Genomic DNA, 19,981 nt, shown 5'->3' on the forward strand with positions numbered 1-19,981 from the left:
AAGAGGTGGTTAGGGGAGTTAGGAGAGAAGGTTACAGTAATCAGGAAACATGAATCAATATATGGATTCAGTGAATGAGTTCCACTCCATGAGCTTAGCTCCAACCTTTTATCAATCAAACATAACGGTTGGGATGGGTTATTTTCACAACTTTGAGGGTGATTTGATGTCATTATTAGATTTTTAAAATGAGTTTTTATCATTAACGCTCATCCCTATATTGAAGAAGATCTATCACCATGCGATCACATTCAATGGTTAAAGAAATTCTTTCTTCACCATGCGACTTAATTACAGACACATGCAACTACTAAGTTTGATGGCTAACTGGTGAGCAAGATTAGCCCTACTTTGACATTGATTAATTGACTACATCTTTTCTTTCCTACTCAAGAAATTAATGCAATTAGTTGGGGCGGACATATCGAGGACCTAGGACCCAAGATCAAACGTGAGGACTAAGGGTAGGGAGCACGGTTATATGTTATAGGTATAATAATCATCAATACCGATACCAATAATATTATGGATTGTATTGCATATTTTGTTTTCAATACGGAGTTGTGTGTTCGAGTTGTTATTTTCATGTTTAGTAAAGTTGTCAAGGATTTGTTATCTCATTCATCTTTTCATAAAAATAGGTTGTGTGATGGATTTTTTTGATGGTGGACATAATGCACATATGACACTTTGTCTTGACCGATCTATATGGTATGTCAGATTGACATTCGATACCTTATTATAGTCTATTGTTATAAGTATGTGGTTGACATGTAATAGTGCGTCAGTACACTTATTATAATTAGTCATAACGCGTTAATCTTTTTACATAAATTCTTGCATTCATCCTTACGTAGTATATCAAATACAAATTCAAAAGATATCGGGTATTTGCATTACCAATATCGGCCAATGCAATTCCGATACGTAGAAGAATTATACAATGCATCCATTTTTTTTTTGGTAAGGATACCATGCATCCATGGCTGCAGCAGCAACGGTAAGAGAGTGAGGGAGCCGAGATAGGCACATAATGCGCAGAGACTGGATGAGGGAGAGAGGTGGGTAAGGAGCATGTGATCATTGAAAAAGTGAGCCAAGGTTGGGTGGGATTTAATCATCTTACGCTCTTTTCAAGTATATTAGGTGTGGTCTAAGGTCTCTCGTCTGAGTCGTCTCACTCTAATTCTTCCAAATTTAGAGAGAGAGAGAGAGAGAGAGAGAAGTGGTGCGAACACAGACCTTCTTCCCACTTTAAATACTCTGAAATAGGGAGACAGGAAGAAGAAGAAGGATGATGATAGAGGAAGTGGGAGTGGAGGAGTTGGTGAGAGCAGGGTTGTCGGAGGAGGAGGCTCGCGGGTTCCATGAGTCCCTCAAGGCGGCAATTTTAATTGCTCGATCATCAGAAGGGGAAGGAACAAAAGCAGCGGCGGAGCCTCAGAAGGTATGGAGGGAATTGACTGCGGAAGGGAAGAAATTGCTGAAGCCTTGGCATCCCCACGCCCTTCACCAGCTTATCTACTCCTCTGTTTACTCCAATTGGGATGTCTCCACTTCTTGCCCTCCTCCGTATTGGTTCCCTTCTCTGTAAGTCCACACTTTTCTCTCTCTAGATTACTACTCTTCTTTACCAGAATTACAAGGCAACCCACGTAGTTGGAGTTGGACTAACTGAATTGAACTGTTACTGTTTGACTAACCCACCAATTTCTCCATAGTACTATGAATAAATTGGGAATTTTTAGCAATTATCATGTATAATTAATAAATTAATAATCCTAGGTTCCAATGATCTCAATATTGTTCCCTTTCCCAGCTTGCAGGCTAGACATACAAATCTAGGGAGTTTGATGGAAATTCATGGCCCAAAGCTTCTAGGGTCATTGTATCAGGATCCTATAACAAGCTTTAGCCTGTTTCAGAAGTTCACTGTTCAACACCCAGATGTAAGTGTTTTTTTCCCCTTCATTCCACTATAATCATTTAGTGGTATTTTGACATTCTAAAAGTTTAGAATTAATAATTTGAAACAAATGAACCAGGTCTACTGGCCACTTGTTCTAAAGGAGCTTGCTGTTACATTTCGTGAAGGCCCGAGGTGTATCTTAGATACTTCTGACAAATCAAAGCATGGGGGTACTTGGTTGCCGGGTTCAGTCTTGAATATTGCTGAATCCTGTCTGTTACCAATGAATCATCCGAGGAAACGAGACGAAGATGTGGTCGTCATATGGAGGGATGAAGGATCAGATGATGCTCCTGTTAACCGTATGACATTAAGAGAACTTCGAGAACAAGTCATGTATGCTTTTCATTCATATGTTCTTACATTTGGTATAGTGTGAACACTAGAATCAAAATAACCCATTTTTAAATCAGATCAGATAATGAACTGGAAAAGGTTCAGTTCCACTTAATGGGTCTTCAATTGAGCCAGGAAAACCAGCAAGTGACTGGTTCTGGATAACTCAGTTTGATCAGCCACACTGGTCTTTGAAACCATGGTCAGAAAGTACTACTTAGCTTGAAAAATGAAAATTGTCTACTCCCAATTTCAGGGGAGAGAGAGCAGTCCTTCCATGTTTATGATGTTAATGTGTTAGAAAAAATGATTCTCAGGCTGGTGGCAAATGCATTGGATACAATGTTCTCAAAGGGGGATGCAATTGCGATTGACATGCCAATGACAGTCACTGCAGTTGTTATATACTTGGCAATTGTCCTTGCAGGACTGGTGGTTGTATCAATAGCAGATAGCTTTGTAGCGAAGGAAATTGCTTCCCGCTTGCGTGTGTCCAATGCAAAAGGCATCTTTACTCAGGTATCTCTTCATCTGCTATATATTCCAAAACATCAGAACTGAGGTAACCTAAATCATGGAAGTAACTCACCATGCAAAAGGTCCTCTTTTTTTCCTTTCCTTCAATTGCATAACTGATAAAATTGCTGTAATTGGCATAGTTGGTATGAAAATTTTTAGAAAGCTCAAACATATTCCTCATATATATATATACATATGTTTCTATGCCTTTGCTTTTGATATTGTCATTATCCTTCTCATAAAAAAAATGAATCATGCATAAAATTGATTATTTTATGTCTACAATACTCATCAACTCTTAATATATATATATATATATATATATTTTTTATGCTTCCTTATTTTTTATTTTACTAACTCCACCATCAACACTCCTTTATTCTTCTGAAGATGTGATACTTCACCTTGTTCATGTTATAGATTGAATGGTTCCTACGAGTGGTTGGTTTCATTGTATTCATATTCTTTATAAATTGTATTTTGAAATGATATTTTCCCTGATTTTTCTTTCAGGACTTCATATGTAGGGGAGGTAGAAATTTTCCTTTATATAGGTAAGGGTGTCATTGTTATTTAATACTGGATGTTTGAATACAGTAATTGACTTGTGATTTGTGTGTGTGATTGTATATGATTCATTAAAAAAAAAAAAAAAAAAAAAAAAAAAAACCTCATCTTTGTTTATTTTAAATTATAAGTGTAGTGATAGTAATAACATAATTTTCTGATCTTATTTGTCCCCGCAGTCGGGTTGTTGAAGCAGGTCCATGCAAAGCAATCGTACTCCCTGCTAATGGAAAAGATGTAGCTATTCAACTGAGGAAGCATGACTTGTCATGGAAAGATTTTCTTTTACATGTTGACCACCTTCCAAGGTAATCAAAACACCATGCTGTGGTTTACCCAAAATATTTATTTTTTTCCCTTAAAATTACATTTATGAGGTCCTTAATGAATATTTGAGAACTCATCACTTTGTTCTTATTCATTAAACTTTAATCCTGTTACACTTAATCTTACAAATTGAATAGTTTTGTTTTGCAGACCAAATTATTACTTCCCAGTGTATCAGTCCATAGATTCTGTGACAAATATTCTGTTTTCATCTGGAACCACAGGTATACAACTCATCTATATCCATATTTGCTTTTATGTGTACTTTGCCATTGTATTTTACGAAATGCTTCTCTTCTCTTTGATTGCTTACAGGAGAGCCAAAGGCTATTCCGTGGACACAACTTTCTCCAATTCGATCTGCAGCTGATGCATGGGCACAAGTAAATATCAAAACGGGGGATGTCTTTTGCTGGCCAACAAATCTAGGGTGGGTGATGGGACCTACTTTAATATATGCATGCTTCCTTAGTGGTGCTACTCTAGCCCTCTATCATGGATCTCCTCTTGGTCGTGGTTTTGGTAAATTTGTTCAAGTAAGGACTAGCATGACGTTTTCCCCACATGTTGCACTTTGATGAGATTTATCATCTAACTGCTATACTTCTTTTTCTCTGATGTCTAGGAAGCAGGTGTGACTTCCTTGGGTACAGTGCCAAGCCTAGTGAAAACATGGAAGAGTACACAGTGTATGGAAGGACTGGATTGGACAAAGATAAAGTAAAATCTTAGGCACCAACTTTACTACGGTCATATATCGATATGTATTCCAAACATGATTAACCATGTTTCTGTGCAGTTCATTTGCTTCTACTGGAGAAGCCTCCAATTTCGATGACGACCTATGGCTTTCTTCAAAGGCTTATTATAGGCCTATCATCGAATGTTGTGGAGGTACAGAGCTTGCATCTTCATACATTCAAGGAAATTTGCTGCAACCACAAGCCTTTGGAGTATTTAGTGCAGCATCAATGACAACTGGCTTTGTCATCCTTGATGAACATGGAGTTCCTTATGTGAGACTCTGTTATTCATCATTTCCATTTTCTATGTTCTAGGAATATGTGTCTGAAAATTCCCTGCCTGTGTTACAGCCAGATGATCAACCTTGTGTTGGAGAAGTGGGTTTATTTCCAGTCTACATGGGAGCAACTGACAGATTGCTCAATGCTGATCATGAGGAGGTCTACTTCAAAGGAATGCCAATGTACGAAGGAATGGTAGGACATTTGCTTTTATTTTCTGACTGGTTATCTCTGATTTTTCTTTGTTAATGGCTTAAAATATGTGCATATAGCTACCAACGTTTCTTCTGATTTCTTGGTCATTAATTCCATTACAACATGATGCTCCTCAATGAGACTGCAACTTTCAAGTTTCTTAACAAATTTTGTACCTATTGGTAGCACCTCAGAAGACATGGGGATATACTTAAAAGAACTGTTGGCGGCTATTTTCTAGTACAGGGCAGGGCCGATGATACCATGAATCTTGGTGGCATCAAGGTATCCCATTTTCATACACCCTTTTTTCAAATGCTATGGCATTTCGGTTTTAACTTCTAACTCCAACCTATTTGGCTTATGTTTCTCAATATGCAGACAAGTTCAGTTGAAATTGAACGTGTGTGCGACCGAGCTGATGACAGTGTATTGGAGACTGCTGCTATTAGCATTGCACCAGTAAACAGGGGACCAGAACAGTTGGTCATATTTGTGGTGTTAAAGAAAGGATATAGTATCACCCAAGAACAGTTGAAGACAAAATTCTCGAGAGCGATCCAAAGCAACCTCAATCCCTTGTTTAAGGTATCCACCCTTCGTTTGGGTCCTCTTGAGTTACTTTCAATGGTTCCTCTCCAATAAAACCTGACATAAATCCTTTTCATGATGAACAGGTGAGCCATGTTAGGATTATCATGGAGTTCCCAAGAACTGCTTCAAACAAGTTACTGAGGAGAGTTCTGAGGGACCAAATTAAAACTGAACTTACTTCTCGCAGTCGACTTTAGCTGTTTTGATCATTTTCCCATGTGGTCAATCCCAGTTTGCCTCTGTTTTTATGATAGATGTAGTATGTGGGAAACAGACAAGGAAGCAGTTTGCTGCTTTATATGATTATTGATGGTTTAAGCTTGGTAAGGGGAATTTCAAAAATCAGATTTACCAAACACATGTTTCTTGTATCATGTATTATCTATCCATGAAAGGGTATCAATAAAAAAAAGCATGATTGACAATGACGTGCTAGAACTTAGATTGCAAGCATTCTGGGATGACCTGCTTACCAAGAACAGCCTTAAATTTGGAAAGGTCAGCATAAAAATGAATGCTATGCACTTGTGAGATCAGATGGCTTCAAGTTTCAACCTAGTGGAGGACTGACATCTGAGGCTGTGTTTAATATGCATTCTCAGAATATATTCAGCGTCTAGAATGCATTCTGAAACCTCGGTTCTTCTCTAGTTTCTTGCTTTAGAATGCATTCTTGACTCAAAATCTATTAGAAGAATGTACACCAAATGCAGTGCAACTCTCATGGCTGATGCTGGCTCTCTACTGCCATGGATCTCTAAGCATCATACTCCAAACTATAGATCAAGAACCATCTGCATCATACATGCAACTAAGATAAATACATGATAGAAAACTAGCCCAATGCCTTGTTGGGTCCCGATTGACATTGAGAGGGGGGGTGAATCAGTGTGCCAAATATTTTTTCATTTTTTAGCTGTACCCCTGATGTGGCAATCACTATTTGCACTTCAATAGCACAGTCTACTGATGTTACCTAGAGCTGTTATGTATACTACTGACCATTCTTACTGTTGCACGGAACTTACTCACATAACTTGTATTGCTGCCCAAAGCTGTCTCATAAACCTCACACGGTAATCACTGTACATACATACACAGTCGTATGCACATCCACAATGCACCACCAAGTGGTCAGGTCTACCAGATGTACACACCCATTCTGTAGTCAAGCACTCCAATCCACAATACAAATATAAGCATACACATCCACAATACAAGAAATACGTGCTTCGGCCAGTTGCCTACATGCACGGAGTAATGGCCACTGTAGAGCTCAGTATTTACTCAATACTAATTATGACTGCACCCACAGCCAAGGGAACAGATTCTCAGTTTCCACCAATGACATATAATGGCTAGGTCTTCCCCCTAGTTTTCTCATAATGATATGAGAGGCCGCACCCACGGCAAATAGGTTTAGGTAGTTGTAACTACCAAGGAACACATAGCCCTTGTGTCCAGCACCCACTGAACACCAAAAAAAAAAATAAAGTTGAGCTTCTAACAATGCCTTATAGTGAAGCACTCATACATGCAAATTTCCCCTCAAATAGACTACAATTATCACTTAGGCAATTTATTAAACATCTTGCCTACAATGATTTATAATAATGAAAATTTGGTAAAAGTGAGGTTACCTGGGCAAGGAGTAACCATTGGAGATGCAATAATGTCGATCTCCACTTGATGCGGACCATAACCACGTTGTCTTGGTGCCGCCAATGCTTCAACCCCGATTGGCACTTGGGTTTCTTGAAGCAACTCACAAGAACCAAATTCTAGGTTCTTATTCTTCTTCTTTCTTTTCTCCTTGTCTTTATTTTCATGGAACAACGATGGCATTCACATTCACACACACACACTCCTCTCTCTCTCTCTCTCTCTCTCTCTCTCTCTCCTCTTCTAGTCTTCCTTGTAAATAAAGCTTTAATGGGGAAATAGTATTCTCAACAAGAACCATCAAACTCCATTAATTGGATTTGAGAAAATCTTTCTTGAGAGGCATTCAAGACACACACAAAGAGAGGGAAAAACTTCTTCTCTATTTCCCTCTTATTCTCTTCTCTTCTATTTTCCTTTTCTTTCTCTTGGCAACAACCAATAGAGCTTGCTACCTTGGTTTCCAGCAGCTTCCTAATTCTCTAATGGGGGCTATGGACGAAGTGCAAGAGGATGGAAGTCTTTCATTCAAACCCTTAGCCTTCCACAAGCTTCAACTAGTTTTTCTGACTACCTCAGCAATCCCTCTGCCTAATTTCTTTCCTCTGGTGTGTAGAATTCGGAGAGATGAAGAATCTCCAACTTGAATCACCTAAATCCGAGTTAAAATGAGAGAGATATGACCATTTGAAGTTCAAGCAATGAGATAGTCTGAAATGGAATCTTCGTATTGGTGGTGTAGGCTACGCCGGTGGCGCACGCAACAAAGGAGCAGATCTAGCCGTAGATCTCATCAAAAGGTATCTCTTAATCTGAATCATTTGATTGAACCAACGGACAATAGATCTAAACCATAGATTTTGAATCTCGATGACTTCATCATGACGGACGTGCTAACATTGTTAGACGCGTTGTTGATCACCGATTTGTTGGTATAGCGAGTTTCACGGTATGCTGTCGGCTAACTTTAATAAAGCTTCATCGATCTTGACCGTTAGATCGAAACCGATATAATATAATTGGCTCAGATCAAGATATGGAGAATCTCTTTATAGATTCTATGCACATGCGCTACACACAATCAAGACTCAATATGGTGAAATGCCACACCATCATATCTAATACACCTCACCAATGATAAGCCTAGGATAAGCATCTTCAACGCAAGCTCTTGCACGAACCATCAGATCTGAATCTGATCAACGTGGTTCAATATGAGCCGTGTATTAAGGATCCCTCTGATTCTCTTATATACACATAAGCCCCTGCCTTCATATTTCCAGTGCTAAACACCCCTTATCAACTAAGACCTTCAAAATCTCAAAATTACATAAAATCCCTTCAAATTTTAAAAATAAATTCCAAAAAATCAACCCAACACCTAGCAAACTGATGAATTTTCGATTTGGATTTTCAAATCGGCTTTACGTAAACACTTATAATTTTTTCATACGATATCCAATTGAGATGAAACAAAGTGCGTTGGAACCGTAACTGGACGCTCTACGACTTTTCAGAAGACTCAATCATCTGACTCAATCATATAGAAAGACCAAAATGACCCTAGACCTTTCCAATGACGCATCTTTCTCATACGAAATCGGAACACGATGAAATTAGAATCGTTGGAAAGATTGGATTTTTTTCGTATTGTTACATGAGAACACTTCCTTTAAAAAGTTCATCTTCAATGCCGAAACTGCTCTCGACTCCCAAAAATGTCGTAACTTCTTCATACGGTATCGAAATGTAACGAAATCAAATGTATTGGACTAGGTAAATTGCAATCTATCTTTTTCATGAAGAACTAATCTTCCAAAAACATCATTTTCATTACTGAAAATGCCCCCGAGTATAAATAGGCTAATTTTAACAGTTTTGACCTAAAAACCCGCACCACCTACTAAAGATGTATTAAATCACTCCATGCACACAAGCGGCTCTGTTATCTCATCGATGACACTGGACACTGCTATATCATCATTTTTATCTATGTCACCCAAACTGACCATGTCATCACCGTCACGTAAACGAATTACCAACAAAGACAATCATAAAACAACATGCTTGCACAGGTAAGAATGTAGAGAAAATGACCTCAATATTACTTTCATAGTTTTCAATGACCCAGTTGCAATCTATCGAGTGTGTAGGACATCAATACTATACTATTAAAACAAACCCATCTCAGACAAAAGTTATTCTTTCCTGTCCTCAAGCTTTTAACATTTGCGAGTAGTTGCAATTTTTTCTGTTCTGACTGGTCAGATGTGAATGAGCTTCCAACAGAAAAAAAGATGATTCTGAGCTTCTGGCATATAGTATGTGCACTTGATAAAGAAATTTCCCACCAATTCCAATACAACTATCATGTAATACAAAAAAATCTACTGTTGGAGGGTATTTTTCAGTACAGGGCAGGGCTGATGACACCATGAATCTCAGTGTGGCATCAAGGCATCATGTACTTCTACCCACCTCTTTTCCAGTGATATATGGAGCACTTTTAACTTTCCATACACTATTTCATCTTCATTTAAAAAGAAAAAACTGCAAGTTTGGATAGACAGGTCGTATTTTCACTCTCATCAGTATCAGGGTTGATAGTATAGTGAAAGGAAATCTTTGTCCTATCACTACTTGAGCTGTTTGATTGTGATTTCAAACGGCATGCCCCATTGTCGTTCGTTGTCGTTCGTTGGTTCTGTGGAACCGTGGTTTGTCATATAGGAGCCTCAGCCTTGGATTATGATCACTACCATGGAACACTATTTTTATTTTTATATATATATATATATAATAATAATAATAATAAAATAAAAAGAAATGGGTCATATTGGTTCGTACTGAATGTAAATTCGTAAGAGAATCACTTTTTATGTAGTCTATATCGGTATCAGATATTTGTTGTAGCCTCCAGCTTTTGTTGTAAAATATTATCTATTTGCAATCATGGATTTCAAGATTTTAAAACGCATTGTGTCATGTTGAGAAAGCTAGTGATAATTAATTAGCCTAATATTATCCCCTCAGGTAATATGAGATTAAAATTTACACACCATTTCCGATTGATAGCGGCAACACGAAAGAGAGTGACGTAGGTGGAAAGAGAGTGACGTTCCCATATCAATCAGGGGGAGGGGTTGATCCCTCATCAATTGCGGAAGAAATTTGATGTGAGGTTTACAAGTGAATTATAGGGTTTAGCTCTTCCAGGCCATATGGGTCTGTGATCTCGCATTAGTTTTAGAAGAGATTTGATGGTGGGTTGATCGTCTTAGGTTCCCTCACCTTCTAGGCTGATATGAGATTTGAGTTATTTCATATCCACAGGGGTAGACGGAGGAAGTTGGGGATGAGGGGAGACGGGGTGGCGCATGTGATCTTTGAAAGAGAGAGCGAAGGTTTGGTGGGATCTAGTCATCTAACCTTCTCTTGTTTGCCGACAATTAGTATAATAATAGGTGGGATCTAACCTTTGGTCGAGTCGCCCTCGGCTCCATGCTTTCCAGAAAGTGATCTCTCAACTGTTCTACAATAGAGTAAAAGAGGAGAGAGCGAGAAAGTACTGAACCACACTAGCTCACGCATTTCGAAACAGAGAGACAGAGGAAGGAGAAGAAGAAGGATGATGATAGAGGAAGTGGGTGTGGAGGAGTTGGTGAGAGCAGGGTTGTCGGAGGTGGAGGCTCGCGGGTTCCATGAGTCCCTCAAGGCGGCAATCTTAATTGCTCGATCATCATCAGGAGGGGAAGGAACAAAAGCAGCGGCGGAGCCTCAGAAGGTATGGAAGGAACTGACTGCGGAAGGGAAGAAATTGCTGAAGCCTTGGCATCCCCACGCACTTCACCAGCTTATCTACTCCTCTGTCTACTCCAATTGGGATATCTCCACTTCTGGCCTTCCTCCTTACTGGTTCCCTTCTCTGTAAGTCCAAGATTACTACTCTTTCTTACTAGCATGAAACCAGCATTTCAAGGCAACCCATATAGGAGTCTGAGTTGGACTAACTGAATTGAACTGTTTAACTGTTTATGCTGCCGAACCATTTGACTAACCCACCAAATTCGGATTCACAGTGTGTTCCGTGTTCCAGCTGGCTCTCTTTCTCAGTGTACTATGAATGAATTGGGAATTTTTAGCAACTAGCATGTATAATAAATAAATAAATTAATAAGACTAGTTTCCAATGATCTCATGATTGTTACATTTCTCACAGCTTACAGGCTAGACAAACAAATCTAGGGAATTTGATGGAAATTCAGGGCCCAAAGCTTCTAGGGGCATTGTATCAAGATCCTATAAAAAGCTTCAGCCTCTTTCAGAAGTTCACTGTACAACACCAAGATGTAAGTGTCCCACTTCATTCCATTACAATAATCACTGAGTGGTATTTTGGCATTCTAGAAGTGTGGAATTAATAATTTGAAACAAATGGACCAGGTCTACTGGCCACTTATTCTACGGGTGCTTTCTGTTAAATTTCGTGAAGGCCCGAGGTGTATTTTAGATACCTCTGACAAATCAAAGCATGGAGGTACATGGTTTCCGGGTTCAGTCTTGAACATTGCTGAATCCTGTCTGTTACCAACGGATCATCCGAGAAAACGGGATGAAGATGTGGCTGTCATATGGAGGGATGAAGGATTAGATGATGCTCCCGTTAACCGTATGACATTAAGAGAACTTCGAGAACAAGTCATGTATGCTTTTCACTCATATGTTCTTTCATTTGGTATTGTTTGAACCCTAGAATCAAAAGAACCCATTTTTAAATCAGATCAGACAATGAACTGGAAAAGGGTCCAGTTCCAGTTAAAGGGTCTTCAATTGAGCTAGGAAAGCCAGCAAGTGACTTGTTCTGGGTAACCCAGTTTGATCAGCCAGACTGGTCTTTGAAACCATGGTCAGAAATTACTACTTAGCATGCAACATGAAAATTCATGCTCTGCTTCCAGTTTCAGGGGAGAGAGTGCAATCCTTGTGTGTTTAAGATGTTGATGTGTATGCAACATGGTTCTCAGGATGGTGGCAAATGCGTTGGATTCAATGTTCTCGAAGGGTGATGCAATTGCGATTGACATGCCAATGACAGTCACTGCAGTTGTTATATACTTGGCAATCATCCTTGCAGGACTAGTGGTTGTATCAATAGCGGATAGCTTCGTAGGAAAGGAAATCGCTACCCGCTTGCGTGTGTCCAATGCAAAAGGCATCTTTACTCAGGTATCTCTTCATTTGCTATATATTCCAAAACCATCATAACCGAGGCAACCTCAATCATGGGAGGAACTCACCCTGCAAAAGGTCCTCTTCCTTCCTTTACTTCCAACTGAATAACTGATAAATTGTTGTAATTGGCATAGTTGTTATTAAATTTTTAGAAAGCCCAAACACAATTATTTTTCTTAATGAGATGTGGTTGCACTACTATTGGTTAAATATACTAGAAGAGGAGCTCTTGAGTTCAACTTGCAGCTGGTTTTTATCTTCAGAATTATTTTGGATGCTTTGTTGTGAGTTTGACCAGTCGATTAGACTTACAAAGTAGCTACAGCTCAATGTAGGTTATTTTCATCAGTGGGAAAGAGTCATTTAGTTCTGTAAATAACTTGAGATTTTGAGGAAGATTTTGGGTGAAGGTTATTTGACCCATTCTGAAATTTTGTGTCATAATAGATTTGCTAATGCAAGCCGTAAAATGCCATCAGATGGGCCTGTAAAATAACTGTAGTAACATTTGTCCAGTTTGATTACATTATTACATGAATCATGCATAGCTGATTTTACAGCTGCTTTTAATAAGCTCTTATTTTTCCCTCCAAATGTTAGTATGTTCATTCACACATCCTGTCACTCTATCATATACTTGGGGTTCTTTCATAGACTTATTTAAAAAAAATGGCACTATATCTGTCCAATGAACTACAGTTTTTGTAATTTTCTGATGCATGTAGGTTGACTCTGATACTGTTTACTTCATCTCTGCTGAACGCAGTTTGGTGACTTGGAACAGTGAATCTCTTATATCTGAGATTCAAAATTATGCGATAGAGATTCTTCCCAACGAATAGGTTGCTAACCATATTCATCATACATATGTTAGATATGCCTTTGCTTTTGGTATTTTGTCTTTAACTATCTCATCATATATATATATATATATAAATAAATAATATGCATAAATTTGACTTTCTTATTTCAGCAACACTCATTATTTCCTTATATGCATTTTTGTCTTCTGCTTCCATATTTTCAATTTTACTACATCAACCATCAACACTTGTTTACTCTTCTGAAGATGCTATAACATCTTCACCTTGTTCATGTTATAGATTGACTTGTTTGTATGACTGATTGATTTCATTGTATTTATTTTCTTTGGTCCTAAACTGGGTTTTGAAATGCTATTTTCCCTGATTTGCTTCCAGGACTTCATACGTAGGGGAGGTAGAAATTTTCCTCTATATAGGTAAAGGTTACTGTAATTTAATTCAGGATGTTTGAATACAGTAAATGATCTCTGATTTGTGTATGTGAGTGTATCTAATACATTATACATAAAAAACTACTCCATATTCATCCCTTGCTGGTTTATAATAGTAATAGCATAATTTTCTGATGTTGACTGTCCTTGCAGTCGGGTTGTTGAAGCAGGTCCGTGGAAAGCCATTGTAGTCCCTGCTATTGGGAAGGATGTATCAGTTCAACTAAGGAAGCATGACTTGTCATGGAAAGATTTTCTTTCACGTGTTGACCACCTTCCAAGGTAATCCAAATACCATGCAGTGGTTTACCAAAAATATTTATTTTTCCCCCCTTAAAATAACACGTAGGAGGTCCTTAATGTATAGTACTCTGTTCTTATTCATTAAATTTTAATCTTTTCGACTTAATCTTACAAATTGAATAGTTTTGTTTTGCAGACCAAACCATCACTTTCCAGTGTATCAGTCCATGGATTCTGTGACAAATATTCTATTTTCATCTGGAACCACAGGTATACAACTCATCTATATCCATATGTTCTTCTATGTGTACTTTTACCATTTTGTTTTATAAAATATTTTTCTTCTCTTTGATTGCTTACAGGAGAGCCAAAGGCTATTCCATGGACACAACTTTGTCCAATTCGATCTGCAGCTGATGCATGGGCACAAATAAATATCAAAACTGGTGATGTCTATTGCTGGCCAACAAATCTAGGGTGGGTGATGGGACCTACTGTATTATATTCATGCTTCCTCATTGGTGCTACTCTAGCCCTCTATCATGGATCCCCTCTTGGTCATGGTTTTGGTAAATTCGTTCAAGTAAGGACTAGCATGACTTTTTCCCCACATGATGCACTTTGAGGAGATTTATCATCTAACTACTATTCTTCTTTTTCTCTGATGTCCAGGAAGCAGGTGTGACTTGTTTGGGTACAGTGCCAAGTCTAGTAAAAATGTGGAAGAGTACAGATTGTATGAAAGGACTGGATTGGACAAAGATTAAGTAATCTTAGGCACCAACGATACTACATTCATATATGTGTATATATATTCCAAACATGTTTAACCATGTTTCTGTGCAGGACATTTGCTTCTACTGGAGAAGCGTCCAATTTTGATGATGACTTATGGCTTTCTTCAAAGGCTTATTACAGGCCTATCATTGAATGCTGTGGAGGTACAGAGCTTGCATCTTCATACATTCAAGGAAATTTGCTGCAACCACAAGCCTTTGGAGCATTTAATGGAGCATCAATGACGACTGGCTTTGTCATCCTTGATGAAAATGGAGTTCCTTATGTGAGACTCTGTTATTACTCATTTCCATTTTCAATGTTCTAGGAATTTTGTCTGAAAATATGCCTGAAGACCCCACCCACCTTACAGCCAGATGATCAACCTTGTGTTGGAGAAGTGGGTTTATTTCCAGTCTACATGGGAGCGACTGATAGATTGCTCAATGCTGATCATGAGGAGGTCTACTTCAAAGGAATGCCAATGTACAAAGGAATGGTAGGACATTTCTTTTCTTTTCTGACTGGTTAACTATGATTTTTGTGAGTTAATGGCTTAAAATATGTGCATATAGGTATATTCCATTAGAACATGATGCTCCTCAATGAGACTGCTGCTTTCAAGTTTCTTAACAAATTAATTGGTATCTATTGGCAGCGACTTAGAAGACATGGGGATATAATTAAGAGAACTGTTGGCGGCTATTTTCTAGTACAGGGTAGGGCTGATGACACCATGAATCTTGGTGGCATTAAGGTATCACGTTTTCCTACCCTCCTCCCCTTTTTATTTTTGATATAGCATTTTGGTCTTATTTCTAGGTCCATCCTATTTGTGTTGTGTTTCTCAATATGCAGACAAGTTCAGTTGAAATTGAACGTGTGTGCGACCGAGCTGATGACAGTCTGTTGGAGACTGCTGCTATTAGCATTGCACCAGTAAACGGTGGACCAGAACAGTTGGTCATATTTGTGGTGTTAAAGAAAGGATATAGTTGCACACAAGAACAGCTGAAGATAAAATTCTCGAGAGCAATCCAAAGCAACCTCAATCCCTTGTTTAAGGTATACATCCTTCGTTTTGGTCATCTTGAATATTACTTTCAATGGTTCCTAGCCAGTCAAACCAATTAATGTCTTACCTAACATATCCTTTTTATGATGAACAGGTGAGCCATGTTAGGATAGTTGTGGAGTTTCCTAGAAATGCTACAAACAAGTTACTGAGGAGAGTTCTAAGGGACCAAATGAAAACTGAACTTGCTTCTCGCAGTCGACTTTAGCGGTTATTTTTCCCATGTGGTCAGTCCCTGTTTGCCTCTGTTTTTATGATAGATGTAGTATGCGGGAAACAGACAAGGAAGCAGCAATCAGAATTGTAATCCTTGGCTCCACAGGTATACTGCAACTATTTTCTTCTTTGTATGATTATTGATGGTTGAAGTTTGGTAGATTGAAGTTCCAGGAATCAAACAAGGCATGAGTTGAAGTTTTTCATTTGTGAAAAGTTTTAGTTGGCACAATAATCAACCATATATCCCAACTTTTACATCACTTGTTGCTTGTATCCATGTAGTATTTATCCATGAGAGGGAATCAATAAGAGAAGCAAGATTGACATCCTAGATCTTGGATTGCATGATTTTTTTCCCCTCTTGATTTAAATAACTCTTAGAGTAAGACAAAGGGTTAACCACTTTGGTGACAAGAAGAAACACCCAACTTTGGTGACCCCACTCTTCAATTTTAAAGCTGAGTCAATTGAGTAATTACTAGCTGTCATGATCTGGTAAAGTAATTTCATAATTCTTTGTGTTAAGCTGAAGAACAGAAATCATAGAAAACATGCAATTCCTGGAAACATGGAATGAATTGGATTGGATTGGAGAACATATGGCTATCTCTAGTTGTGAGGGAAATACACAGAAGGGAAGTGAATTCGAATCAATACTAAAATAGAAACTTTTGTAATCGTTACTCATATGATAGTATAACTAACTCCAAAACAATCCATATTTGGTTATTAAATTTTACTTACTTTACAATCATATCCATTTGATTTGAAAGCAAAATAAAGATTACATATTAAAAGTATAATTACCAAATATGGTAAGAGTTTTAGGTAAACTATATAATCATGATTACGAAACTTTCCTCCTCCTTTTCAAAACTGATTTCAGATCAGTTTCCTCCCCTTCCCTTTACCTTTATTTGCAATGAGAGGGAGTCTAAATGACGATTTTTATTGTATCGGAGCATTCAGTTAGGGGATGAAAAGGGGTCAATCAGGAACAGGGTGGAAGTGCCAACAGATAAGAATGGTGATGCAGCGACGTAGTATGTAAAGCCTCGTCTTCTGCTGTTTTGCCATTGTTAGACACCGTCTCATCATTCCTCCTCCTCCTCCTCCATCCTTCATCCCATTCCAAGATGAAGACGACACCGACCTACTTCCTCCGTTGCAGACCTTCATCTCTCTCTCTCTCTGATGAAGCCAAGAAGTGGGCTCTTACAGAGGAGAGTTTGCTCTGACCTCTTTATATAATATGTATGCACCACCTACCAGAGGCAGATACAGAAAACATGAGGGAACAAGGTGTGGGTTGGTTCCTTCCATACACTCCATTATCTCTCTCTCTCTCTCTCCAGAGACCAGAATGCAGACTTCAGGTCTATTTCTATGTAAATATGTAATAATATTTGTATCTTCAACTATATTGTGTGGGGTAGGGGTTATGTCATAACACACTCTCCTCTATCAGCAAGCAATCACTATGAGTCAATGCATCACTAATAGGTAATTAGATACATTGAATGCAGGCTTGTGTTCTTCATATGGTCTGATGGGACTAGTTAGATTGAAGGCCTTGATACCGTCATTAGCCCTTCAAAAATAGATGCTTGTGTTCTTCATTGTTCTGTATTTTCATTTGTTTGACTCTTTATGAGAGATTTTTAGATTTTTTTGTGACAGTTTGATTACGGTAGCAAAGTTTTTTCAAAATTATAAATGAAGGATAGATACCTTGTTTTTTATGAGAGAGGGATGGGTCATTAATCGTCCTATAAGGGGACCCACAACATTGAACTGAAGAGAGAAGAAATGTGAAAGGGTGCATATTTTAGCAATCGTGTGCCCTTTTTTTTTTAATATGTAAAGGTCAATTTATGCTAAGAATATCTAGACTTGGGGAAGAGGTTCAGGCATGACAATTGTTGTCCTCGTTTACTCAGCCACTTTAGTGTAAGGTATGCACTTATGAATATCATTATGATGTTATCACTAATATAGATATTTTTTTTTAAGGCTGCATTTGGTAACGTTCTATTCTAGAAATGACATTTCGTGTCTAAAACGAAAATTTCAGTTTCTGTGTTAAAATATCATTTTTTTTTTTTTGGAACAAAATTGGAACAACGGAAACTACTTTTTGTTGTTCCGTAAATTCTCGTTTTTTTAATTTTTTTTCTCTTTTTGTTTCAAAAAAATGAAACACACCATAAATGCACTAAACACTTTATTCTATTTTTCCATTCCCATAGAACAAAAAAACTCTAAAAACATTTTTTTAGAATACTACCAAACGTAGCCTTAGTGTTCCTTAACTTCATTTTTTAGGTAAAAGCAATGAAAGCTTTGTAAGATTTTATTGAGTGTGATTCGTAATTTAGATTTGGTGGAGAGAGAACCTTCTTACCATGGAGATAAAGGTATTTTTAATACACATAATAGGGGGTTAAGACGTAATGATGACACAAATGTTCAATCACCGGCAAAAAAGAGATTTTCTGCGTGTGAAAGTAAACTTAATTTGATAAACATTTTCCATAGCTGTCACCATCTAATAAAAGTCATATAAGTGGTAATGATATCATTATATGGTACACAGATTTTTATGTCCATTTTTTACTCTCCACAGGACAAAGAAGACCACCCCTACTAGGGAAAAAAATCGTCTGCAATTCCGATCTCGTACAATTCCGTGCAATACCACCTTCAGGGGGTGATACGTGTATTGATTCCAATGTAATGGTCCAGATCTGAGTTAAATGTCTTTTCACTGATTTAATGTTTTATTAGTTGTATTAGATCGAGACCATTGTACTGGTATCAATGCACGTGTCACCACCTGAAGGTGGTATTGCACGGAATTGTACGAGATCGGAATTGCAGACGATTTCAACCCCCCCTACTACATGATAAAGAAGATCACTGTTATTATACGAAAAAACGAGAGGCAAAATCACTATGGCTATAATCTCAAACTAACCAACCGTGGATCATGGTTACTCAAAATTACATTTAGGACTTAATATCTCTTCACCCATGGTGAGCTGAAGAGACTCTCTCAATCTACCCTCTGATTGGACTAGAGAATAACATTTTCATCCTCATACAATAGTGAGTGGGAGTTAATAATGCAGTTCATATTTCACAGGGTCAAATCAATGATTGATGCTTACAATTTGATTTTCTTTGTCGACATCATTATTCTTTTTCTTTGTATAATACTAATTAAAAAAAATAATAACTTTCGAAAATCCTATTTTTCACTTGAAAAAAAAAAAAAGAGGAAGAAAGTTTACATCACTCCTCCCTCTGGTTTTGTTTTTTACATTTAAACCCAAAAAACTAACATCATTTCACTGGTGTTAGTTTCAAATTTAAAAAGACCTAACAACCCTTCTTACCTGTTTTATCCTTTTAACACCTTTTGAACCTTAAAAAAAAATCCCCAAATCCCAACCCTAACTGAACGTTACCTTCTCCAATGTAGGAGAGGTGCTCTTCCTTTTGGTGAAGTGAGGAATACATTCCGGTGAGTCGATAGCCTCTGGCGAAAATAGATACTCTCTGGCGAAGCGAAGGTATGATGTATTTGGTTCAATTTTTTCCCCATTTCTCTCCTTTGAACACCACGCAGGTTTGATTGTTGGAGTGGGTAGTAGAAGGCTACCAGTGTCTGGCAATGCCACCCAGTCTGCCAGTGTTAAATTGGTTCCGATAATACAACTCTAAAATTAATTAGAGTTCCAAGTGACCAAGTTCTCTTTAATTAGGTCAAAAACTCTTTGGGAGTCTTCAACTCTTCCACATTTGGCATACATATCAATAAGAGCACATTCCAAAATGTTTGATCCTCAAATCCATTCTTCAATGCCCAAATGTGGACTTCTTTACCTTGTCTTATACCAGAGATACCTGCACAGTACAAGGTGAAAGAACAAAAGCCTCAACTTTTCAATATTTTCAGCAAATAATAACAAACATTTAACTTA

General features: G+C 37.9%; 2 protein-coding genes across 3 annotated transcripts; both read left to right on the forward strand.

Annotated features, from left to right (window-relative positions):
- The first annotated feature begins 1,039 nt into the window (after positions 1–1,039).
- Positions 1,040–5,960, forward strand: LOC122061378 (probable CoA ligase CCL12). Of its 2 annotated transcripts, XM_042624621.1 has the most exons (14): positions 1,051–1,590; positions 1,820–1,949; positions 2,046–2,305; positions 2,623–2,824; positions 3,338–3,378; positions 3,571–3,699; positions 3,869–3,942; positions 4,034–4,254; positions 4,344–4,438; positions 4,518–4,734; positions 4,813–4,938; positions 5,125–5,223; positions 5,320–5,526; positions 5,616–5,960. In XM_042624621.1, exons 1-14 carry the CDS (start codon positions 1,295–1,297, stop codon positions 5,727–5,729), a joined length of 2,211 nt encoding a protein of 736 aa, XP_042480555.1. In that variant the 5' UTR covers positions 1,051–1,294; the 3' UTR covers positions 5,730–5,960. The 2 variants fall into 2 exon arrangements, 1 of the variants encoding a protein (XP_042480555.1); XR_006134635.1 differs by lacking the exon at positions 5,616–5,960 and having other exon boundaries at positions 1,040–1,590; positions 5,133–5,223; positions 5,320–5,461.
- A 4,591-nt stretch (positions 5,961–10,551) lies between these two features.
- On the forward strand, positions 10,552–16,326 carry LOC122061379 (probable CoA ligase CCL12). The gene is made up of 14 exons (XM_042624622.1): positions 10,552–11,121; positions 11,414–11,543; positions 11,638–11,897; positions 12,219–12,420; positions 13,626–13,666; positions 13,835–13,963; positions 14,121–14,194; positions 14,287–14,507; positions 14,597–14,691; positions 14,771–14,987; positions 15,075–15,200; positions 15,360–15,458; positions 15,560–15,766; positions 15,871–16,326. Exons 1-14 carry the CDS (start codon positions 10,823–10,825, stop codon positions 15,982–15,984), a joined length of 2,214 nt encoding a protein of 737 aa, XP_042480556.1. The 5' UTR covers positions 10,552–10,822; the 3' UTR covers positions 15,985–16,326.
- Positions 16,327–19,981: the final 3,655 nt, after the last annotated feature.

The sequence above is a fragment of the Macadamia integrifolia genome, chromosome 14 (genome assembly GCF_013358625.1).
Source record: "Macadamia integrifolia cultivar HAES 741 chromosome 14, SCU_Mint_v3, whole genome shotgun sequence".
NCBI lineage: Eukaryota > Viridiplantae > Streptophyta > Magnoliopsida > Proteales > Proteaceae > Macadamia > Macadamia integrifolia.

What these genes read in the sequence shown, in the direction of transcription:
- LOC122061378 (XM_042624621.1), top strand. Translation starts at nt 1,295, where the DNA reads ATGATGATAGAGGAAGTGGGAGTGGAGGAGTTGGTGAGAGCAGGGTTG. An exon ending in TCACTGTTCAACACCCAGAT is followed by an intron (nt 1,950 to 2,045) that starts GTAAGTGTTTTT and finishes CAAATGAACCAG; the next exon opens with GTCTACTGGCCACTTGTTCT. An exon ending in CAAAAGGCATCTTTACTCAG is followed by an intron (nt 2,825 to 3,337) that starts GTATCTCTTCAT and finishes TTTTTCTTTCAG; the next exon opens with GACTTCATATGTAGGGGAGG.
- LOC122061379 (XM_042624622.1), top strand. Translation starts at nt 10,823, where the DNA reads ATGATGATAGAGGAAGTGGGTGTGGAGGAGTTGGTGAGAGCAGGGTTG. An exon ending in CCTTACTGGTTCCCTTCTCT is followed by an intron (nt 11,122 to 11,413) that starts GTAAGTCCAAGA and finishes CATTTCTCACAG; the next exon opens with CTTACAGGCTAGACAAACAA. An exon ending in TGAATCTTGGTGGCATTAAG is followed by an intron (nt 15,459 to 15,559) that starts GTATCACGTTTT and finishes CTCAATATGCAG; the next exon opens with ACAAGTTCAGTTGAAATTGA.